This window comes from Amyelois transitella, chromosome 21 (genome assembly GCF_032362555.1).
Source record: "Amyelois transitella isolate CPQ chromosome 21, ilAmyTran1.1, whole genome shotgun sequence".
Taxonomy (NCBI): Eukaryota; Metazoa; Arthropoda; class Insecta; order Lepidoptera; family Pyralidae; genus Amyelois; species Amyelois transitella.
This window is the reverse complement of record NC_083524.1, coordinates 5,590,660-5,616,231: the sequence shown is the minus strand read 5'-3', so window position 1 is coordinate 5,616,231 and position 25,572 is coordinate 5,590,660. Positions and strand designations below refer to the sequence as shown.

The 25,572-nt window shown below is 35.7% G+C and overlaps 4 protein-coding genes across 4 annotated transcripts; 2 read left to right on the top strand and 2 right to left on the bottom strand.

The window, feature by feature from the left end:
• The first annotated feature begins 3,280 nt into the window (after window positions 1–3,280).
• LOC106135549 (uncharacterized) lies at window positions 3,281–5,023 on the top strand. The gene is made up of 5 exons (XM_013335896.2): window positions 3,281–3,434; window positions 3,659–3,899; window positions 4,120–4,284; window positions 4,572–4,628; window positions 4,811–5,023. Exons 1-5 carry the CDS (start codon window positions 3,358–3,360, stop codon window positions 5,021–5,023), a joined length of 753 nt encoding a protein of 250 aa, XP_013191350.2. The 5' UTR covers window positions 3,281–3,357.
• Window positions 5,024–5,448: 425 nt separating this feature from the next.
• Window positions 5,449–8,903, top strand: LOC106135548 (uncharacterized). The gene is made up of 5 exons (XM_013335895.2): window positions 5,449–5,530; window positions 6,101–6,261; window positions 7,074–7,245; window positions 8,062–8,157; window positions 8,772–8,903. Exons 1-5 carry the CDS (start codon window positions 5,486–5,488, stop codon window positions 8,901–8,903), a joined length of 606 nt encoding a protein of 201 aa, XP_013191349.1. The 5' UTR covers window positions 5,449–5,485.
• A 534-nt stretch (window positions 8,904–9,437) lies between these two features.
• On the bottom strand, window positions 9,438–12,127 carry LOC106135589 (uncharacterized). The gene is made up of 5 exons (XM_013335939.2): window positions 11,496–12,127; window positions 11,091–11,256; window positions 10,058–10,802; window positions 9,800–9,955; window positions 9,438–9,554 (listed from the first exon to the last, which is right to left on the bottom strand). Exons 1-5 carry the CDS (start codon window positions 11,560–11,562, stop codon window positions 9,441–9,443), a joined length of 1,248 nt encoding a protein of 415 aa, XP_013191393.2. The 5' UTR covers window positions 11,563–12,127; the 3' UTR covers window positions 9,438–9,440.
• Window positions 12,128–12,249: 122 nt separating this feature from the next.
• LOC106135591 (fibroin light chain) lies at window positions 12,250–18,774 on the bottom strand. Its single transcript, XM_013335940.2, has 7 exons — window positions 18,646–18,774; window positions 15,788–15,876; window positions 15,120–15,315; window positions 14,476–14,601; window positions 13,704–13,801; window positions 13,279–13,423; window positions 12,250–12,644 (listed from the first exon to the last, which is right to left on the bottom strand). The coding sequence occupies exons 1-7, from the start codon at window positions 18,679–18,681 to the stop codon at window positions 12,537–12,539; spliced, it is 798 nt and encodes a 265-aa protein (XP_013191394.2). The 5' UTR covers window positions 18,682–18,774; the 3' UTR covers window positions 12,250–12,536.
• Window positions 18,775–25,572: the final 6,798 nt, after the last annotated feature.

The window sequence follows — 25,572 nt, the reverse complement described above, 5'->3', positions numbered from 1 at the left end:
AAATCTATGATATTTGTACCTTTATACTAATAAAACATCATACTTTCAATGTTAAACGAAAATATTGTCATAACAATGTTTCTTCACAAAAAAGATGCCTAACAAAAGCATCTTTTTCCCATTAATTTTATTTACGCGGTCCGGTCACTGGCGCCTGTGAGTTATCGAAACGGCTGGCTGTTTATTACGTTCATAAACGAACGCGATAGATTGTGGGTTAAAATCATTTTCCGTGGCGTAAAACTTGGTCCCATAACCCCTTTATGATCTGAGCACACCTGCTTCCCCTTAATGGGCTTTTCTATGGACTGCGGCGGCCTGGATCGAATTGCCGTTCCATTCCTGTAGTTTTGCGATATTTGAATTTTTATCATACTTATAAGTGGCCAGTAATGATATTTATTTTTTTAAAGTACTATTTAAAAAGAATAATGATAGCAGATTGAGTTACTAAAAAAGGAGAGCATGAATGGAAACGTTGGAAGGGGAAGGTCTAGATGGACGTAGGTACTCAAACGTACATAAACTCTTTTTTGCACAAAAAAAACGTGATACTAAAAGATAATGATGATGTCGTCTTGGTAAAAGGTCGGCTCAAGTGGACCTACCCTACAGTTTCATGAAGAGATTTATGAATGTGTCTGAAGCAAAATACTTACCTTACCAGGACGCAGGGATCGTGGCAAGTGGAAAATGTACCTACTTACATTCGGCCTACCCCTCCGGGAAAGATGGGTCTTTTATTTTATTTATGGAAATGACAATACATTCTTTAATTCAATGCGAAGTACGTACCCACATAAAAGTGAGCAGTAAAAAGATAATTACCCAAGTATTTACCTAATTAATTATAAACAATTTTTTGCCTTTTTACAATGTACATTTTTCCATTTAAAATTTCTCAATTTATAACCAGGCAGTGTAAAACACCGTTAATTAAGCAATACATAAATTACTCGTTAACTAACGTGCAGTGCGGACGGTACAATTTGGGCTGACTTAATTAAATTTCAAGGGAGTTTTCCCAAAAAAATAAGATGTGAGAGAGGTAAAATTTATACAGAGTAATAAAGTCGCTGGGTTCCTAACACCCTATTGCGGGTTGATGGGCCATTAACCATTTTTACGATGTAAATTTGTTTCCACCTAGCTATGGAACCCTTATAGAAAATGTTATACGGCTTCTTAATCTAGAACTTTCCTTTTATTTTTCTTGATTCATCACCACGATTCCAAAAGAGTGTATCTTGATCGATAGAAAACGGCTTGCGTCTTCCCACTTCGTCTTGTTCGGGTAGAATTTCATACAATATCCAAAAGGTATGAAAGGTTGGAAACTATATAGGTAAGTTATGAAATGTGGTAATCTAGAAGAACGCTAACGGGGCAGTTAATAAAGCTGTCTGACAACCTAGTGAGAAGTAGGTACCTGGTCTTAATTGTCAGTACGTGGGCGCTATTCTAAAATGGCTATTTTAGATGAATGACAGATTATACAACTTTGTACACTGTAAAGTGTCTCTCTCACTCACTCTCAGCTTTAGACAATTTCTTGGGGTTTTTGGGGTACGGGGTAAAACTCATCTTTGAGACAGTAACGTTTTTTTCATGTATTCAATACGTTTAAATGTCAAAGAATAGCAACAGTCCATTTGTTCAACTCAAATGTATAAAGCTGGCTTTGAAAATTAAATATAAAAGGCAAATGTACTGCGGTCTCGGAGGTGGCTGGGGACCGCCGCGGGCGCCATCGCAAACTTGTGCCATATCTAGGTACTCTACTCTACAAGTCTACATAGTGATGTAGACTTGTAGAGTACCTACTTCTATTTTTTTTTCTTTCGAATATTTATAATTCTGTATTGCAAAAAAGTTACGGATGTAGCTAACTAATCTTAAAGTGACACTCGATTAAAATCCGATTAAGTTTTTGAGAAAATAGAAATCATCTAAAATAACATATGGGTCAGAATCTACTTTTTTGTAAGTCTTTTAAAACGTCAGCGTTTTTATTTTAAATACAAGGGCAGAATGAATCATACGATGACCATGAACAGAGTTTCTTCATTTCATCAATTTCAAGACCATTTAGGAAATGTAATAAAAAATATTGAGAAGAAATTTTCATCTTTTTGTATTTCAACGTTTATTTTATTTTTAAAGTGGAAACTGCGTCATTTTTTGTCTGTTGAGTTGTAAATGTGACCAATTTATATAATTACCATAGGTAATGTTTGGAAAAACAGTGCAAATTGGATAAAGCATGTTTAATTCACATCACGCAACATACATTTTGTGAAATATTTACTTCTTTCTTTAAAAGTCTGGCCGTTCAAGAATTCAATGAAAGATTTATTTGAGACATCGTTTTAAGGATAAGATTAAGTATTTATGACGTAGGTATCGGATACTTATGACACGGAACCCACCGTGTGCGAGTTCAACTCACGCTTGTCACTTTTATTGTTCACTTTGAATTGGACTTCATAACTTTTATTACAAAAGCATTCATTTGATTTCCACAAAGTTTCCTGTAATTTTACCGTGACCCTTTGTCAATGTTACAGTTTTGGCTTCAAAGTGGATTTTTATAAACTCATTTATTTCGTCATAGGACTTTCGCGAAGATGGTGAATTGAAAAAGTTGCCGAATTTAATTCCAACTTGAAGCAAAGCTGCTTTGCTCCCGATGTGTTTTACCTTTATTTGCCTACTTCATTCCTTTATTATATTGTCTTCAAATAAATAGTACCTACACTATAAACAGTATCTAAACAATATGATTTTATGGATTTAAAACTGAGGATGTCCAAGAGCGGATAAGGTGGAGGCAGAAATGTCAGAAAGTTGACCTCGGTTTCCAACGAAACTTAAGGATTCAACTAAAAAAAGGCAAAGACGAGAGAGAGAGGGAGAGAGAGAGGGAGAGAGAGAGAGGGAGAGAGAGAGGGAGAGAGAGAGGGAGAGAGAGAGAGAGGGGGAGAGAGAGAGAGAATGAGAGACACATTATGGTTCCTTATAATTTTCATGATTTGTTTTAATCTTTGCTATTTTTAAAAGCTTTTATTCTATGTTAGCATGGGTGGTTTTGTATTTTCTGTAATAATTTCTCTTCATTAAAATCGATGATCGGTTCTCTTCTGTTTTATATTAATTAAGTATCTACAACATTTATTGCAGTGTTCGGCTGCTGATTTTTACTACCCGTACAATATATCCCGGGACAATACATTGGCGGAATCCGATAGGATAGCTGAAGTACGCAAGTCCCTGACCCTGGATTGGTTGGCGGGAGAAGACAGCCGGCAGAGGGAGTTAGCGTCTGCCTTTGAAACTGACGCGGCTCCACCACTTAAGATGTTGAACGCAGACTGCATATCATACCTGAGGCCGTCTTCAGGGAAGATTGGTAGGCTTATGTTGGAATTACTCAAGTAAGTTCATCACACTTATTTTCTTCTAACCGCTTTGGCATGATTTTGGCAGATCATACTCGTAGTGCGGACCAACCATTTTTACATTCTAACTGAAGAATCTGTTCGGTGTGTCATTCAACTATCTATGAAATGAACTCTTAATATGTCTATCAGAACCTCCGAACGCCACTTCATACTAAAGGTATCTCTCAACATATTTTTTTTAACATTTCAATTTTCAGAAACTTAGAAGGCGACGATAGCACTCTAATCCTTGAAATGATCCAAGGTCTGATTCGATCGAAGTTATTAGTGGAAACCTCAGCAATGGAAGCGGAACCAGACTTCGAAGCCTTGGTGAAGACGCCAAAGGTGATGATGGGAGAGCCACACACCACCTTCCCGAGGATTCTGTCTATGGTGTGGATGATGGCGACCGACCCGCCTACGTTGATGAAACATGGATGGTGTCCGATCAAAAGGGTAAGTTTAAGATATAAGTGTTTTCTTTATTTTGGAACATTTGTCGTTAATAATAAGTAGAAAATTCCGCGATTGTCTATAATTTTCTGTATAAAGACCAAGAGTGTTGGATTAGGGTGAAAGACGCAAATTAGAAGGAGGACAAAATGAGCATGTAAAAGATAACATACATCAAGGGCCCAAAATAGGCCATATGTATCTGAAATAAATAAATTTGCAGGTAAACAAATACTTAAAAGTAGTGAAACCGACGCAAGTGGCGAAGCACATGCGGGCGCTGGAGCCGATGATCGCCCGCGCTCGCTACATCATGGAGGACTTCATCCAGAACATAACACCGCTCAATATGTATCAAAAGAAAAATTCTAACAAAATGACTACACAGGTATCACAATTTATTCACAGTGTTGTTTATAATCTAACTTGAATTCTATAAATGGAAAAATTTACAATTTAACAGAACGCAAGCAACAACATTTGGTTTTTTTCTTATGTTTCGTGTTCACCCCTTATCCCTTAAGAAGACCTGACTCCACACATGCAGCATGCACAAGATGACTGTATTTGCTTCCTGTGCCATTGTGCTTTTTAGGGCATTTTGTGTTTAACTGCATTATTTAATACATTTTATCCACCATCGCCATTCACCATTACGTATTCTTGTTCCTACAGAATATGGAAGCAGTCCCAATCAAATCTGTTAAAAGACCACTGAGAGCGCATGATATAGTTAGTATAATATTTAATATTAATACTATTTATTTTAAGTTCAGGACTGACTTTAATATTGTAATCCTACCAGTTTTAGAAACTGAAGGAATTAAGCACTATTTGCGACTAACGACCCTTCGATATGACACTTAAACATAAGCTATCAGATCTGAGAAATTGATAAAAATATTTATTTTCAGGAGAGAGAGAACTTGGAAAGCCTCATAAGCATGACCACTAGTTTGCCCATGCGCAACATAACGCATTTCAAAGCGGAACGAGTACCGAACGTGGACTTTAAGGAAGGCAACGCTATTTTTATGGTCAGCAGGGCGACCACCTTGGACCTGTGTCGTTTTGTCATCTTCTTAGGGAACATGATTTGGATTACTTTGATGATTTACGATTTGTGAAATAAAATAATTATCAACATAGTTGTTACTGTGTTATTATTTCAAAAACTTGGGAACTGAAGTTTTTCAGAAGCGACTTCTTAGAAGCTTAATTAGCAAGTGATAAGTCTTAGCTCTGATAATAAGATTTATTTAATATCAATGTATTCAAACTACCGAATTTTCTTTTTTGTATGTCGTATTAGAAGATGCTTCAGAATTATAACAAAGCCAGCAAGTCTAGTGTTTTTTAGAGTCTGAGGTCGTCCTTTATTTTACCCATCAAAACATGGTTTTTCGTCCTCATTTCCTTCTCCTTCTTAATTCTCTGACATTGACATAGGTCAAATAGATGTTATAGGTCAAATAGAACTGACGGCTAGAAGCAGCTGCAATATACACAGCTTAATTCCTGAGCATATTTTCATAACAAAAGGAAAATAAGGAATTACTTTACCAGAATAGTATCATGACTAAGTTAAGATGGTGCCAAAGTTGTACGGTTTGTTGTTTAGCTTATTGACTGTGGTAAGTGCAATTAGATCAAAGAACGCTCAATGTATGTTGGTGGATTTCCATTATGTATTTCCATTGATAGAAATATTGGAGCAGTCTTCCATTATAACCATTGCAGATGGTGAATGTTGATTTATATAAATACCTCTACTAATAGGTATCTAGCCCATCGCTTAAAATTAGAATTACGTACATACATATACAAAGTCATGTCTTGCGGGGTAGACAGACCCAACAGTCTTGAAAAGACTGAACGGCCAGGTTCAGCTGTATGGCTTTATATGGAATTAAGATTCAAATAGAGACAGGTTGCTAGCCCATCGCCTACCTTAAAGCCCATCCCTTAAAATAAGAATTCTAAGTTTATAATCTTTTCTCATGTAAAACTTTACAATCGATGCATGAAGAGAATTTTTTTTTCTATTTTACGTGACCAGCATGGAAGTTTTTTTAAACTTTATGACGACATTTTGGACAGATTTTTCGATAAATTTCACAAACCAAATTCATCACCTTATCGTCTTCATGCGTCATAAGTCTGGACCCCAAAAAACATAATTTGCCCATTGATTTTTCAACTAGTCTTCATCTGTTACACCGAGTTTCGATTTGGATTTCGAGTTGCCCGGTGACCGATGGACCTTTAGGAATGCAAAACGTCTTGATGAGGAAGACGGGATCTGTTTGCGAATAAAACCATCCACCAAAGATATAGTGAGAAGATTTTATGCCATATTACCATAGTAAGTTTCACATGACTTTATAAAATTGTGGACGTTTTGGTGAAAGGTAAAGTCTAGTAAACTTTAAACTAGCGGTTAGAATGACTGAAATGTGGAAGAAACGCAAGAGGTGTTCAGGGATCGTGGGAAGTGAAGTCACTGCTTATCTCTTTGGGAAAGTGGCGTGATTTTATATATGAATGTTTAAAATTATTGTCTTGGTTTCTACCTTGGGCAATTGAGCCACACTAGTCCGAGGTCACGTTTTTGATCACATTTTATCAATGGGAAGATCTAAAACTACGTATGCTGAGGCTTTCGTATCTTTATAGGAGTATAAATGTAAAAGATTTTTGTACTTTCATAATTTCATAACATTAACAGGCTTGTTGAAAATTAATTTGCCAAAAATAATTAATTTTCGTTTAGCTACATAATATGTGTTCGGACGGTCACTGTTTGCGTTTAATTATTTCCAATAATGTTATATCGCACTAATTTGGTTGGACGCCAAACATCAGCTTAAAGTGAAATTAAATCATTTCATTTGAGGTTTAACGAGTCTCATGCTTCTAACGGGCTGTGACTACCGACCAGGAGTGGGTAAGATTCTCGGCTCAGATATGTGACCTGGGAAAAAGAAGAATACTTCAAACGATAAATAACCCATTACCCATAAGGAGAGAAATATCACGACGTTATACCTACCTGTAAGGGTTATAAGGTAGACAAAGTCAAGAATACAATTGAGATATACTTAGTGACCAGTTGCTAGCCCATAGTCTAAAAGAAGAATCCCAAGGCATTAAGACATACCGACCAACAATTTTCAGTTTCGACAAAGAACACGCAAATGCGGCCTTTCTCCACAAGTTCCGGGGTACAGTATACGGGATGTCGGAGGGGGAAGACATCCTGGATCGGGAAGCGGCCTTCTACGCCGCCATATTGGCTCCCATGGTCTTCTTGCAGCAGTACCGGGACACCTGGTGTCTTTTGGAGAGGGTAAAGATTTATTTGTAATGAAAACGTTATTGTAGTCGACATCCCCATACTCTACACTCGAATTACCAAAACTTTAATTATGTGCGCCGCCAAGATATGGAATTCTCCACTGGCATTATTTGAGCTTCGTGCATCTACTAAAACCTCATCTTGCTTGACATCAGTAAGACCAAACTCACTCAAATTTCCATAATATAAAGCGAACAGCAAAACTAACGTTCTTTAAAAAGCCTGTTTGTGAAAGGTGTCCAGGAATTTAATTTATTTGAAGTGATGAAAGGAAATATATAAAATGCAGCCCACTTTTGCAATGAACGAGTATACCAAGGGTTTGATTTCAAAGAGATACATTTGAATAGTTTTTGTCCGCTGTTCAGTATGAAACATAAAATATTAAGTTTTTGCACACGTAGTTATTTTAATATTGAATTTAAAGGATTTTATAAAAGTATCTGCCACCCTTAAATAATTTTCAAATTTACAAATTGATATCTAATTTATATTCTGTTAGCCATTTTTAAAAAGTTGACTGGTAGAAAGAATTGTAAGGGATAATAAATACTAGTTTTACTTGTGTAGTAATTAATACATGAAATAAAACAAAACTGAACGTATATCCTCGGGGTAAGGAGAACTTCAGGTCGTCGTAATTGGTGAGCCTTCTCCTCACCTCAAAATAGACTGCCCGCGACTCCTCATTCTCAGTGTAGCTAAACCTTTAGACTGACTGGATTTGACATCCGACGAAGAATTTCATGATATACAAGACCATAAAAAGCCATTAATATATATATATTAATTTTTTGCTTTGTACAGTTTCATCGAGCAATGCGTCTGTACCAGATCTCTCATCCTACAGAGAAACGGTCGTCTTTGAAACTGCTACAGTCCTTGAGAAGTATCAATTTAAAAGTAAGTTGGTTCTTGTTCAAAATAATGTTACTCATTACATTACATACATTAACCACCATTAATATTATCAGTAGCATTTACTTTACTACATAGTATAAAGCAAAGACGCTTTCCGCGTCTGTACCCCTGTATGTATGCTCAGATCTCAAAAACTACACGATGGATTTTGATGCAGTTTTTTTAATACATAGAGTGATTCAAGTGGAAGGTTTATATGTATAAATGCTACCCGTGCGCAGCTGCGGCGGGTCGCTGGTCATCAATATGTATTTCTTGACATTCTGCATTTGCGATTACTTTGATTTCTAGTGCGGGATCAGTTAATTGCATGTGATAATTAAATACATATTATGGTTTGGGAAAGGGGTAAAGTTCCGGAAAAGAGGATTGTTTCTATTTATGTATATATATTTGGAAAAGTTTTGAAAAGAAAAGAAATATTTATAGCTTGTGTAAATTGAGCTAACTATAGTTCAGCTTTTCCTTAAAAGAAACTTTCATTATTATACTGGAAATCTCGATGCCAAATTTCAGCGAATCCATTTATTGGGGTTAACTGTGCGTTAGTATATTGGTATTTTTCAATTTTTAATATTACAGGCATTTCTTTTCAGATTCGATCGTTCATTTACGAGGTAGCCGGAGGGGAAGCGGTCACCTCAACGTCAATAGATCCGGAGGATGTGTACAACCATGAAAAGAAGGATGTTAAGTTCTTCAAAGAACTGATTAAAAATCTTGGCTGAGTATTTTATTGTTTCATTCAGTTTTATAATAACAATTATATTACAAAACATCCTATTTGCAGAACATTTGTTTTTATTTTAATATCTCCTGGGCAGCATTTGAAATGCTCGTGAAGTACTCGGTCTGTCTTTTTGCAACAACCGTCGCCATACCGAAGGGGGCCTGTCCAATGGCCTGTACTCTAACGTATTCATCTGAATACGATTGAAGATCACGAGTATAATGAATACCAGAACCAGAAATATTGTGAGGGTCAGAATGATGTAAAGAACATGCCAGTCGGCGCATGGCTGGTAGAAGTCATTTGTCACCAGTGCACAAGCTTGATATGGTGTTTTCAGAGATGTGAGTGAGAGTGGAACGTAGATGACTCTTTGAAGACCAACACTGCAGGTTGCTGGCGGTTTATAGTTCTTGATTGTTCTAAAAAAATAAATACCGTGCGGTTTCAAAAATTTGATCTCTCATGTGCATTAAAAGTAGTTTGAAGAAATTGTCTTACTAAATCGAAAATTGTATAAGAACAAGCAACAGACTTACTTTCTGAATTTATCTTCGTTACCGAAAGCTCTCTTATATTTATGGATCACTATTGACAGCGCTACTTCATACTCGGGTTTACAGTATATAAAAGTAGCGTACTTAAATCCCTGAAAAAGAAAAGATTTTTTTACTTAATTGTATAAACGTCTGTTTGTTTATATGTTAGCTTGCCTATGGTTAGTTACTAGGAACCGCAGTACATGGACGCTATTGAATTTCAAGAAGTCATGGCTGCATATTCCTGCTACAAAAGCGAATTGTTTCGCACCTACTTTTAGTTAGCGCCAAAGCTTTATTGACCGCTTTCCATAACGATTGTATGATTATGAGTGATTGTATTTCTAAAATTTACCTTTATATCATTTTCTTTGTATCCTGGGAATACCCAGATAACATCATCTTTGGCCATTTCCACTTCTTGAGCACTTCTTATGAACTTACCTAAGTTACGTTTAGCTACGTAGACAATAATTATTGGTGCTCTTACTTCCTTGAATAGTATAAGTGTCTGTAAATAAGTAAAAAGTCGATTAATAACTGAATATTTTCACATGCTTAGGATGGTCTAATATAGAGTGGTTAAACTCCCTAATGAATTCATATTATTAACCTTTTTGAACTCATCCACTTCTGAACATTTTCGTATCGCGAATAAAACGGACTTCTTTACAAAGTTTTCTATAAGATCATTTCTTAATATCTTACTTAACGCAGAATCATCTGATATTACGGCGATTCTTTCCCAAATGCGACTGTTTATGACATCAATTGTCATAGTCGAGAGTGCTTTCCAATGTATTGAAGTGGTACTAGTATCATAGTCATATATTGATACATCTGTATCTTCTCCGAAATCTTCTTCCATATAAAAAGTATCATAAAATATAATCGGTATATTTTCGTTAAATGGTACTTTTACTTTTTCAGGCGTTGGCGCAACAATCGCTATAGTATTGTTATCGCATTCGAATTCCTTATCACATTGTTCACAAATTATATGAAATTGTGTATTAATAATATATGAGTCGCATATATCTGAACAGAGTAAAATATTTCTAAAATTATTTTTAACTTTTATATGTTTGTCTGTGATAGCTCTAAAAACATTAAAAAGAGCTGTATTCTCTTCTATCGAGCCTACAAATATTTTGTTTTTGGCATTAAAAGCAGGACCACTGCAATTTCTTCCATACATATCTGTTTGATTATTTTTACTATTATATTCGCATATGCTATTGTTTAATTTGTCATAGTATTCCACGATTATGTTTCCATCGTAACTGCCAAGTTTGTTAACTTCGATCGCATTGCCAAAATCAATGAGGTTAAAATTGATAACAACGCTGTTCCTGTAACTGAAAATTATATAAACTTATATAAACTTTCTTTTATGCTTAAATTAATTGACTACGGGGCATTTTGTTATGTAGAATGTAAAAATGTCACAATGATTCTGGCTATTTGAAAATTATGACGATAATAAACATTAAGTCGAAATTATAGCTCTCTCGATCGAGGCGGTGCGGTAGTAATGAAATAGATTTTGTTAAAAAATAAACTAATTTTTATCCCCTTGGGATCTGCCACAAGCAAACTCTTCGTTTATGTTTTGGGTTCCAGAACTGTATGAAAAATATACTTACAACTCACTGTATTTAAGTGTCTCTGCTAAATCACAATTACTTGTCACTCTTTTCAGTTTGTAACCGAAACTTTCGGCTACGTCCAAGAATGATTCCTCAAAATTAATATTCTCTTTTTTGTGCAAATGATAATTTGAACATAAAATAACATATTTTTCATGATAATCTGAAAAATTAAAGGAGCTGTAAGAAAAACAAACTTCCATTCTGGTTGAGAGCAAAAGAATAAAATAGAATACATTTATTTTTAAAATTTTATACAATAAAAATATCACTAATTGACGTCACATAACTTAGGTACACCTTATTATATCTACTACAGCTTCAAAACCGCATGTGTGTCAAAAGTTAAAAATCTATTAATACCCTACTTATTATTCTAACAAAATCTTAATAGTATTTTACCTTGTGCAGTCAAACTCATATCACGACAAAATAGTAACACAAACACCAATAACAAAAAGATTTTCATTTTGGATTGTTTCTCAACATTACTACATTATGGCACTAATAACTCCTATAATAATAACATATACAATGGTTTATTTTCAATAACTGCATAATGTCAACTGTTCTCTTTTCCTTATTTGTGGTTGATTAGGAATCAGAAGAATTCAATATTAATTTTGATTTCCTTGTTTTGTTATTAATATTACGCAATTAACCAATAGTTTGAACAGTTTTTACGACGACAGAAAAATCGTTTGGCAATATGCACATTCAGGCAACTGAATTTGTCAGCATGATACCCCATGGTTTAGGTTCCCCTGCAACATGTCATTCCCAATCCAGGATCAAGGTCCTAGGCGCACCCCATGCTTTTCTCCAGTATTCGATGTACTTCATTCTTCCAATATTTAATGTATTGTTATGTGAGAGGTACAATTTCGAGCATTTTTTAAAAATTATTGATTTCCTTATAAGTAGTTTAGCTCAGAAACTGAAGTCTCAACTATTTTTAAGATCTCGAAAAATTTGGGCTCACCTTCTTTACAAATAGTGGCGATGGTTTAACGTATTTCGTCTTTTTAAATTGCAAACATGTTTTTTTTACTTTATTTAGGGATCCACTCCAGGGACCATACTATACTGCGTAATTCTCAAATAAGTAAGTAGGTACCTACTAAGGTTTCGATACGACGAAATAAAACACGACATATAAAAATTTAGTGAACTGGATACATCTTTATTGAACAAAAAATAGCCATTGAATGAAAAGCCAGGTCGTTTTTGTTAAATATAAACGTATATTTACATAATAATATAATCATCTATTGACTTACGAAATGCCACAAACAAGAGTTGAATATTCATAAAGATATTCTTCACGTTTCGTGGCTGTGTATATGAATGCTATACATACTATAAAGAGCACAGTTTTGTTGTTGTATGATACATATATAGGTATATTATATGTACAAGTGGGGGGTGCGGTCACTGAACTCCTCAGTAGAGTCCTGAAGCCTGGACGTTGGCGACGGCGCTGGCGAGGGCTGCCTTGGCGGCTCCAGCGACACCTGCTGGGTTTCCACCGCCGGCGACCACTCTCAGGAACTGCCGATAAAAATAATGGTTATTTACATGTTCAGCTCAAAATGCTGCGAGCAATAGGTAACTGATAGTTAACAATTGAAGTTTGCAGAAAATTAACGTTCGTTAAAGTACTTAGCGGCAGCGATAATGGCTTCCTAGATGTCGACAAGTTGTTGTCTCATCTATGTATCTTATGGGGTAGACAGAGTTATCAGTCTTGGAAAGACTGAAAGGCCACGTTCTGTAAGGCTAAGTGATGGAATTGAGATTCAAATAGTGACAGGCCACCCACCGTTTATAAGAAGAATCCCAAGTGTATGTGTTACAACTATAAAAGCAGATGTACCAAGGTAATTGAGCTCAGACTAAGCTCGTTGGAATGAGTCAGATTTTAGAGACGGCATCTCCAATATTGACCATTGCTGTTAATATAAACTTCTGAAGTTTTTATTAAAATACTAGCGACCCGCCCCGGCATCGCACGGGTGCAAAATTCAGAAAAAATTATACATAAAAACCTTCCTCTTGAATCACTCTACCTGTTGCAAAAAACCGCATCAAAATCCGTTGCGTAATTTTAAAGATTTAAGCATACAGACAAACAGACTAAAATAGCGACTCTGTTTTATACTATGTAGTGACAGAGAATACTGACGTTGGTAAGCTGTGGCAGGGCTTGTTGGAGAGCGGCGTTGGCCGGGCCGGTGGCGGCGGCGGTGACGGCGGCTCCGACGTTGTTGCTACGGCTGTTGAAGGCGCTGTACAGGCGTTTGGCTGCGCAGTACTCTTCGTTGATGAGGCTGTTGGATGCAGAAATATTTCTGGTATTAGGAAAAGGGGCATCAAGTAACAACAGCCGCTGCGAACTGGCTAAGGGTGGTGAAATTTGATCCACGCAGGAGGAACGCCACATATTATGATGAACTAAGATACAGTAATTGTTTACATTTTTAATGGCTAGAGAAAAATGTACTGAACAGGTAGAAACATATACTAAATTTGGTCACCTTTAATTTTCTCAACAAGATATTTAGTTAATATTTAATTTGAACTAGGTATACTAATTTGGAGCATCCTTACCCGATCTGGTATGGGTTGGCGTTGTTGAGGACTGCATCCCAAGCTGCTTCGAATTGGTAGGCTCTGCCGCCACCAACGCAGTTTCCACGGGGGCCAGTCTGGAGAGAGACAATAAACTTTATCGCCACCGTTTGACGCATATTCTTTACTTTTGTCGGACGTATCGGTCGGTACTTTATCCAACTATAGTTAGTTTCTTGTAGAAGGCTGTATAATTTATATCGCAAAATATTTTTTATATAAGCACTGTCGATGGTACGTAGCAGGCCTCAACACTCTTATTATTATTTACTATTTTGGAATGTTTATTAAATATGTAGTGATAACGACATATGAATTGAGTTATCGATTAGATATTTGTCGTTTAGGTACTCAACGAAATATGATTTATTGACATATCACGAATGCATTGGCAAATATCCAGCCATAAATATTTACGGAACTGAGTGATATGCTGTGCTTACAACAAAATATACGTTCATTGCTCTAATAATAAGGTGTACTAATTTCAATGATGATGGGATAATCGCCACTAAGAACTGCACAATGCAATGCAAGAAAGTCAAGTTTCGAGATTTATGGTAACTTGGATGATAACCATCTCAACCACATGACGAATTTTGATGATACGTAACTGAAGTTATTAATAGAAACTATTTTGGAAACAAATATAAATATTATTGAAACTGAACAGCAAAGAAAGAACCCAAACGCCACGTACAGACAAAGGTATGGACGCTTTGCCGACAAATTCTGGTTAAGTACAACTTACTGAGTAACGGACTCCATTGGGGTTGTTGACGAGTTGGACGATGAGGTCGATGCTGCCGGCCAGTCTGTTGGCCCAGCTGCTCAGGGCTGCTCCGACTCCTCTACCGGAGGCGTAGGCGTTGGCGAGCTATGGAAACATAAAGAAATGCAGAATGTAATGAATGAAAATGACAAATTTATTGAATTATTTGGTATGTTTAGAGGAAGTAATGATATCGTAGATCAACTAAGAAAGAAGTTCCGGGAATTAAATGAACGAAACCCGCTGAACTAACACCACTCCTGTAGAACGTATGTTATAAGTTTTTCGATAAAATTACGACTAAGGTTAAGACTGAATGGCAAATTTAAATAATTCCTGCCTAAGCACAGCCGAAACTAATTGCAACGTGTTCTTCTTTGCTCTCTTATCCAAGCTTTATGCAGGATCGACACAGCACAGAAATTTCCAATTTCTCTTAACAGTTGACACTCCTTTCCTACTCATGTTCTGTAAAAGGTCTACTTACAGCAACGTGTTCACATACGTCTCCTGGAGTGCTAGTAGCGAGATCACTGAGAAAGACGACGGTGAGGCCAATTTAAAAAATTTTAAGATTTAATCCAACATTAATACTCAAATTAATGAAAGATAGATTAACTTACAGCAGCGTTTTCACATGCATCTCCTGGGGTGCCAGTGGCGAGTTCTCCGAGAGCGGCGATGGTGGTGCCGACAGCCAAGCTCTGGCTGAGACCGTCCGGCTGGTTGGCCAGATCGTTCAGGATCTGCTGGATGGTCAGGATGTAGATGTTGGTGTCTCCACCGTCGATGGCTTCAAAGGAGCGGTCGATCACGTAGCTGTTTATGAAATCAATTATTTGTGAAAACAAATCCTGGCAAGAGATCAAAATATTAAAATGTTTTAAACAGGAAGATGTGTTGCGAAAAAGATTGACTACTTATCATTTCTCCTGTTCTTACTATTCTTTTGAAGTGTTTTAGATGTCTTCTTTTATAGCTAGAATGTGGACAGTTTACATTCAAACTTGTATGCACGAAGTATATCTACATAATACATCCGGGAAAGAACCGTGATTTTATGCGGAAATTATATATTTAATACGGAAGACGAAATTTTGGCCAGAAAGGTGTATTTTTAATTCCTTTCGACTCACTTCTCAGTTTTGTGACTAGTTTTGAAAAAGTCGTTCCTTCTCATTTCACATGGAATCTACCATCTTTCTCCGAGAATTGTTTCTGCTTCTAAATGATGCCATCAGGACCATTCGTACAAGACCTCTACTAAGTTCTTATCCTCTCGCGGCCTTACCTGTTGACGAGTCTGCCATTGTCTGGGATTGGAGCAATGTCATTGATGCTGGCTTGGTTGACGACCACGGATGGAGCGGCCAAAGCGCCCTGCAGAAGTATAAACAGTATAAGTCAGGATTCAACTGGACAAATTGATTTAACTTGTTTTCACAGTACATAGTCAACATAGCTTACAATTTAAATATTATGTTATCTGCCTTTGTACCATCTCTGTCTCTTTTGTGGTGGTATTGTATGTTATGATGTTATTCTTACGATGTAATAAAGGGTTTTGTCAATCTATCCATATCATATTTTTTGTTTTCTTAATTTAAGTAGTCTTCAGACTTAAAATGATTGGATTCAAAACAAATATTGTGATTTAATTTTCTAAAATCGCTGTTTGAAAGACATTAATTTATATATTTTTTTTTGTTTTATTGGTTTACTAAGCACAATAACGATTAATTCGTTAGGGAAGTGTATTTTTGTAGCAAATAAAAAAGTTTCTAATGCTGTGAGAATTTATTAATTAAATCAAAATAGTTTTTGTAAAAACAAACATGTAAATAAATTTCTCTCTATTAGTCAAGAAATTACAGGCCAATCTCAAGTTTCTTAGAAAACCTACAAGAATTTCAAATACGAAATGTACTCGATTGAAGGTAATAAAGTGGAATAGTTTGTAAAGGTGTGACAGATTCAGGACCAGGGCTGTCTACTGTTGGGTAGTGTTCATATCTCAACCGGGGGATTTGTTGACTCGACTTACTCCAGTTGTCCTAATAATATCTGTGGCTTATCTTTTGTGAAATGTGAAAAATATTTCTAACAATAACAATATTGTACGTTGTTTTGATACAACAAAAGAAGACTTTTAGAATCTATTAGGCGTAATTTGAATATTTCCTGGATTTTTTTACAGTAATGTTTAGAATATTTGAAAAAGACTTTTGTAAAAAAACTAAGTACACTTGTTAATGCTTGTAATTATTTTTTTTTGTTAAACTAATTTATTAGATAATATTTTCACAACTGTTTAAAAGCTATACAAAGCTACTACTTACTAAGTTATTTTTAATAATCATTTTGTCTTCAAAAATACAGAACAGTAAAGGGAACTTATTTTTTTAATAAAATCATATTTCCCTTTCGGAGGCTGTATCGCCGCGCGGTTGTCATTTACACCGCGATCTCTATATATCGTATCTAGGGTTGTGGATGTATTATTGAAATAACAATAATATTTGTTTTCAAAATTATCTACAGCCTACCTAAGTAGAACCCTAATTGTCAATGCAAGTTTCAGTAGTCCTCTCAGGATCACCTTTTTTGGTCAATTATGGACCCGAAAGTTTTTATTTTTAAGACTAGTTACCAATACCAATTCAGTTTACTTTCTTAGTTGACTGCATGTTTGAAATAATAAAATAAGATGTTTAATATATTTTACAGGTTGATTCTATGCAGGGACTTTATAATTTGTAAATTAAATTTAAGCTGGTAATCATCGTTTTTCCTTTTATTGCTTACGTTTGTAACCATTAAGTTCCTTATTTAGTAATTAACAAGATCTAAGTAAGCATTTGTAAATAAAACTCATAACGTACAATTATTGATTCGCTGAATTATGAAACTTGATACATCTCTAGGTAGTTATCGAGCAAGTTGCTTTTCACAGCAAACATTTTTACAGCGTGTGATGGCATTAAATAGAATTTATATTTAAGGTAAAAAATATTTAAAGAAATAATTCAAATGAATATTTTGGCAGCCCTACTCCATCCCGCGTCATCCCGTGTCGCTGGCACGGGCACCGCACATTATTCTCATTTATTTCCATGTAAATCCGGATTCCCGCCAATGCGTATTGAGAGCCCTAATAATCCACCGATGTATGAGTTGGGAACAAATTGATTTTCCCCGTAAGATGGGAAATGAAATACTTAGTTGAGAATTTTATTGTTAAAATTTCTCTGCTTCTTTTCTTTTTGCGTTCGGTGAATATTATTCTTTATCGGTTTGTATATTCAAGTAAATTTTTCAGGTTTTGTGCATAAGAGTAGCTTATATTGCGATTAAAGTTTAAGACATTGACTGTTATTAGTTATTACACGCATACCGAGTAAATATGTAATTCAAGTTTATATTAGTATATCTGAAAAGAATGGCAAGTCTTCAAATATGGATGGGTCGGTTATCTACATAAATGACTAAACCTTTATGGTCTAAATAACCGAAGTCCGATAGCCAAACAATTAAAAAAATATTGAAAGCATTTATTTAAGTTTATTTTTACATAGTAGGTATGTACTTTGGGGCGTTACGTTGCGTCGCCTTTGTATGTCCTTTTTAGACAAGATTATCATTTCACATGAAAAGTCTGAGAAGCCGTGACATATGACAGTATAATTTCCACCATTTTGCACAAACAATGACAAAGTTGCTATCTCGTCGTATGAATATGACAGTCGTTAAGTCGTTACCCAGTCTGTCTGTCTGTAAGTTAAACTTTATGCTCTCGTATCGTAGGAACTTTAATTTGATTTGAGTTATGTGTTTACAGAGTAAACATTTATAATACAATACATATGTGTGTTAGGTACTTCGCGCCTCTTTCCGGAAAAGTATTACAGTATATCAATAAAAAAAATATCATCTTTGTAATCTTTTTATACGATTTTTTATTTGTTTTAAGTTTTCCTTTGGAAAAAACCAGAAGGCTTGAGAAATGTACCTGATTTCTAAAGTAGAATTTCTCAACACAGCGTTATTCAAAGTTTACTTTCAGCAGAACTTAGCTTTATAGACTCATTTTAGATAAAACTTATTTAACCACTCAAAGCACGAATTTCACTTAATAAAAACAAAACTTACCGAAGCGACGAATAATACCAAAACGAAAGGCAGCATTTTGCTGGTCTTAATTCGACCAATTCGGTATATACTATACACAAATTTGTCCGTAATGAACTACTATTTATACATAAATATAACAATATCTACAAACAATTTGCACCTGCACAAATAACCCCTAAGAACAATAGCAAAAGCAACAACGGAGAAATCAAACCAATTTTAATTAAGAGTCTTATTTTTTGGCGCACAAAGTTTAAAATCCTTTCTTAGTTGTTTTATGAATACAAATTTAACTTTGTTTTAGTGTAGATTTTGTACAAAGCGATTAATTGAGTCGTTTGTCAGTGTGTTTGTCCAAAGGCGAGCATTAATGTAAATTGTTTGGTACAATGTGAAATTAAGATATTTTTCAGTTTACGCGTCATCTGTTATACAAATTGTTTTGAAGGTAAAATATAAAGGCAAACGTACATAAGTATTCGTCACTACAGTCATTAACTTTAAACTAAAATAGAAACAAATTGGTTTTCCCACTAGATTTTGTTGCGATTCCGCGAAGTAACAGATGATGGAAGTGATTTGAGACTTGGCTCAATGCTCGTACTGAGTCAAATCCAAAAAAAAATTTTTTTTTATTCTTTTTTATGTGACAATTGAAACATCACTTAATAATTGTCATATCTTTTGGTTTTACAACATTGGTTCATGTCAAATAAATTACTTAAAACTAAATTTACTGTCGCTTCCAAAGCGTTAGTGCAGAAGAAGCAGTACCTAACAAACTGGACTGCAACATTTTCTTCAAATATCGTCAACTTCAGCAGCCTAGCAGACAGTAAATTATTTTTAATAGAAGAAAACCTAGGTGAAATACTTTTGATTTCCATTGGTCAGAGAGGAAAATTTCAGTTATGAATACATACATACAATCACGTCTATATCCCTTGTGGGGTAGAAAGAGCCAACAGTCTTCAAAATTCTGATAGGCTGCGATCAGCTGTTTGGCTTACTGATAGAATTGAGAGGCCTAGATGAAGAATCCTAAGTTTATAAGCCTATCCCTTAATCGCCTTTTACGACATCCATGGGAAAGATATGGAGATGAACGGTCCTATTCTTTTTTCTATTGATGCCGGGAACCACACGTTACAAATAAAAGTTCTTTTTATAACCATGTTTTATGATCTTTACTACCAATCGGTGCATAGGTATTTTTCACGATAACATATTTAATGAAATACTTTTCATTGCTGACACTGGTTAGATATGTTTTCCATCAAATCGTTTCCCCAATCACATACAATGTTTATAGAACGAGCGTCGTCAAATCCATCATAAAACGCTAAGCATTTTTCCAATACAGTAATGTCTTTGTTGCGAATCACCCTGTATCTTCGCTGAAATCACATAAAACCTCTAAATTGGAAAACAAAGCCTATCTAGATGAGAATGACAAAGTCCGCGTATAGGAACGTGACGATCGCAAAGAATCGGCTATAATCTTGGATGTTTATATACGTCTCAACAGAGATTTGCATCTATTTCCATAGAATTCGGAATAACGCTTTCACTCTTTCCGAGTTCACCGTTGGCTCTGTCTACCCCGTAAGTGGTAAAGACGATATTGTATGTATGTATAGAAGTGATACCTACTGGTGAATGAGACGTCGTAACTGATGGTGGGCTATTTTTAAATTTTTTAAACTTCATTCCGTTTTACAATCAGGATCTGAATTTATTGAAAGGATTTCTTTCGAAACCGAATTAATATTTAGCAATAGAATTAAGATAATAGCAATCTAGCCCATGGACAAAAAGCAGAAGGCTTAGACTTATTGTCTAGATTGGCTATGAGGCTATAAAATGGCGCTTTGAGGAAACAACCTTAACATTTGCATAAATAGTAAGCTTTTAAATTTCACCCCAGCTACTGCAAAACATGCTCCATTACGGTACATAAAATGTCACACATACTACCTACAATCATGGCCTGCACTTACTTCTACTACCTTCCAACTAATCTCCTAAAAATATAAACCGTTTTAACGATCACGTACTTTATGTGGAATGTTATGACCTCCCCCGGGACAGTTCATATTATAGGGGATGCAACTTTGTCAAATCACAGAGCACAGAATGTCGGATGATCGACGGAGTAACTTTCCTTGCTCTGTGCTAATGTTTTAAGAGTAAGGACTACGATTATGTTACATTGGGGATGCTGAAGAAAACCTGGTTTGACGTCTTTAAAGATGATACATACATATGGTCACGTCTATATCCCTTGCGGGGTAGACAGAGCCAACAGTCTTGAAAAGACTGAATGACCACGTTCAGCTATTTGGCTTAATGATAGAATTGAGATTCAAATAGTGACAGGTTGCTAGCCCATCGCCTAAAAACGAATCCCAAGTTTGTAAGCCTATCCCTTAGTCGCCTTTTACGACATCCATGGGAAAGAGATGGAGTGGTCCTATTCTTTTTTGTGTTGGTGCCGGGAACCACACGGCATAAATCATATCATTTAAAGATGATATGAGTGCCAATTGTCTGAAGACTAAAGAAAGCACAAACCGGACAAAGCTAAAAGGTATATGAAGAAAAGAGTACCCCAGGCTTCCAATCGCAATGGTAGAGGGTGCAACTGGGAATGTGCGAGGATGAGGGAGAGAGAGAAAGAGAGGGGAAAACCATTGGGCAGGAACTATAGTTATCATAGTACTTCTTGGTGTCTTGATTGCATCCCCTGTGGAGATGAACCTGGGATCGGTTTATGACCACGACTCAGAAATAGGAGAGTTTGGTAATTATACAAAACGACTATCTTCTGACCTCCGTGACTCTGTTGACAGGGGAGGTAGTTATGTGTTGGAAACTAATCCATCCCAATCATTGTTGATGCACTAAGTAAAATGTTTATTTCTTTATTCGGCTTTTATGACTTCCACATAAAAGATATGGAGAACTCCAGTTCTCAAATTCCGGGAATCACACGGCGCGAATCAGAAGAATACCTGAATGTGGCCTATCAGTTTTTTCAACCCCGTAAAGTTAACAAATGTGACTTGTGTGTGGGTGTCAAACATACTATGAGTTTCTCTTTTACCCGAAGTCAAAACAAATATTCTGGTAGCATGGAGACTATTTTTTGAAGTTTCAACTTTGAACATAGCGATCGCCATGGAGCACTTAAGCGCTTAGGATGGCTGCGAAAAAATTCCTTTGTCAGTGGTCCCGAAGCCAATTTTCAGAACAAAAATGCTAGCTTTGGGATTGTACAATTTGCGCGACAAAAGTTGTGGTGTATGGAGGAATTTGAATAAATAATGGGCTGTTTAGTTCCTAGAATGGACTGTCGTAAAAGGCAACTAAGGGAATAGGCACATTTTTCTATTGCGACCTTCCATGCTACCGTAGAAAGATTTCTACTGTTGGCAATAGAAAAATTAATTTAAATGAAGGGAATACGACATTAAATGTCAATACTTTATCATTAATAGCAGGAAACCGATTGTTTACAAAGGACATCAAAGGGCCGGTAACATCTGTTAATTGGAAACAGACTAATTACTTAATACAAACTAATCTGGCCCTTTATTTGATAATATTCAGATACCCTTTTAGGAAACGTTTTGATATTTGGGTATTTACTATGGGTTTAACCGTTGGTTTTGTCGCAATGACCTGCCAAACGACCGGACATCTTATATACCTAATAATTAGAAATTTAAATCTCGGAGTTATATTTTAAAAGGATTTACTTCATAAAAAAACCTTTCTTACAAACACTTTTAAATTGATTTAACATGTATTTTAGTATCTAAAATTTAAACTTGTTCTGTTACTCCAATGTCGAAACTGAAAATCTAATTAGTAGTTTTTGCTAGTTAGAGTTACAAACACACATCCACACATCCTTGAAAATTTTTGCATTTATAAAATTAGTTGAATGTTTTTACTCTTTAGTCGCCTTCTATAAACCCACAAGAAGAGATGATGTAGTTATACTACTGAGCCATTTGCCGGCCATATATCCGATATTCTTTGGAGTGAGTCCTTACATACAATGAGATTGTTATTTTTAAGTGACTCTAAAGGAATACATGATATCCCTGGAAGCCTTTAGTAATCCACCCCGGACGCAGTTAGTGCACTATCATTAGATTAGTTTGTAACAATGCCAGGTCAATTCTTTTCGTAACAAGTTTGTTAACTAAAACCGCAGGTAACTTTGTTCAAAAAATCTCAGAAGTTTAATTGTGATATGTGAATTACATAGGTACATATATAAAACAACGCTTCTTTCCAGGAGGTGTAGGCAGAGTACATCTTACGCTTAGCACGATCTTTGCATATTTCTTAAGCTAGATACACAAGACCTGACCTTAGACGTGCCACCAAGGCAAGATGGCCATTACGCTCCGATTTGATTAAGATATGTTTGTTTATACCAATATGTACAGCTTAAAAAAGTAAGTTAATACATACTTGCGGGGTAGACAGAGTCAACAGTCTCAAAAGACATAAAAGCCACGAACAACAGTGAAAGCATGCGCACGCGAAAACACATCGCGCACACACATCGCGCACAAGAGGAATCCCAAGTTTATAGGCCTATCCCTTAGTCGTCTTTTACAACATCAATGGGAAATATTAGAGTGGTTCTAATAAAAAGTGCCGGAAACTACATAGCTTATTATGCAAGTAAATCTAGAAAGTTTTCACACTTCACTCAGATGTGTAATCCAAGTCTCGTACTACTCCTAGTTGCATGAGGAAACAATTTTACAAAGATTTCGGCTCGGATCAGATTTATGAAACAAAGGTGTACTCAGGAAAGTATTATTGAAGTCTTACAAAGTCAAATTCTCCCGTAAATATGGGGTCATAGTGTGAGCGGATATAAATTTTGATTTAACAAGGATCAGTTTTTCGGATTCATAAACTTTTATTTATTCCAGATTGCAAATATCAGCAGTTAAATTCAAAACTTTCTCATGTAAAGAGCATGTAACATCCCTATGTTACATGCTCTTTGAGAAAGTTGTAAAATGCTCACATGCCCCTGCATGTGAGCATTTTACATGTTGTAAGACAACTTTTGTACCAACCTTTCAAACAGGCAGCCGCCCGCTAATATGATACTAAAACGTTGATTTCAGAATCGTTTCTAAAATTACATACTTATATACATACATATAGTCATGTCTATATCCCTTGCAGGATAGATAGAGCTGACTGTCTTGAAAAAATGTACGTATCAAGTTAATTAAAACGAGAAAATACAACTATTCACTATTAGTATATACATAGTCAAAGGCATACCTTTGACCATAAGTCCTGGAATGATTGAGTCAAGATTTTACGCGAAGCCACCTGACCTCCGCAACTTTTTCAGGTAAACCTAACTCGATTTGGAACGATTTTGGTTACATGCATGTTATATGCAGGTTTCCTAACGATGTTTTCCCACAACGTAAGAGCATCGGTTAGTATTCCAAGTAGTACTTTACTTCTTAAATACTCATTGGTAAATGGCTGAGGTGGCATTACGCATTTTTAACCGGACACCTTACTGCTCTTGTTTATTTATGTTTATAAATAGCAGGTTGAACTCAGAAAAACCAATAAACATAAACATATAATTAGGTCTTTATCCGTTACTTTTATCAACATCAGCCTTCAAAACATACCTTCCTTAATTACCTTAATCGTTTTGAAAAAAGCAGGATCACGTAGCTCACGTAGAAGTTATAACCAACATACCCACTCTTAAAATTTAGGCATAAGACGCAAATGAAGATGATTAATCGTATTTTGAAAATATAATATCCCTGATAATGAGCCCACACCCTTCCCGGCTCAGACTCCGGATAAAGCTAAGATAATCCTGTCTCCTGCGGGATCTACTTTGTGATTGCAAACGGGCACGGCAAACAAAGAAACTAAAAGGTAAAACAGTTGCTTCCTTGATCACGAGGCTTTTCCAATGGATGAGATATGGATTATCCCGATAGCCTTCAAGTGTGTTTAACTGCTATCAGTGTTCAGTAAACGTTTATGTAAAGACTCTAAGTAGGTGGATTTAAATCGCAGTTACGTTGAAATTCTTCTTAGGATCTGTTCTGATTAAAAGTTTTAGATATACAACACTGAATTAATTGTTACGACTTCGGTGTATTATTACGACTTCTCATACGACCACCAAACAGGAAAACTCGATAAAAGTAAATTCTGCATCTTCAGAGTATAGAATGGTCGTGATGGCAAACATTTAGGTATCTCAACATTACTTTCAACGGTTTAGCTCTATTATAAGTGTGATAATTGAACATTTTCCTTATAAAAATTCCACCTTTTATATGCTTCCTCACAATGGTGATCCCAATCAAAATGGGATATTGTTAAAAGTTAAACAAATAAACTTTTACTACGTACTTCTGCCCTTTAAACTATCGGTAAATGCACACGCTATTACGAGTATATAATAGAAACCATAGAACAGAACACGTAAAATACCACCTCAATAAAATACCACAAAAAAAATATCACCTTAGATGTCTTCGATACGAAGGTAGTGTATTTCTCTATGCAGCCCACTGTACAAACAGAAGACTCTGAGGAGAAAATGAATTTTTCACAGTAAAATATACGACCATTTACTTTCAACTCTAGGAATCACTTCGGGAGACAGATAAGCTGGTTCTTCCATAAATAATTTATAAAGCTCGCCGCCTTACAGTCTTGTTCAGAAATTCTATATTTCAACAAGAAAAGATTTGTTTTTGTAAAAAAAACGCGAGCCCAAACGATGAAAACGTTGAGAAAAATGTCGCTTTAAATATTACTGGGTTTCCTTGTTTTAGATGTAGAGAGGACGGGAAATGGCGATAACTGAAAACTAACTTGAAATACGAATTGTATTGTGGCGACATCTCTACGCCA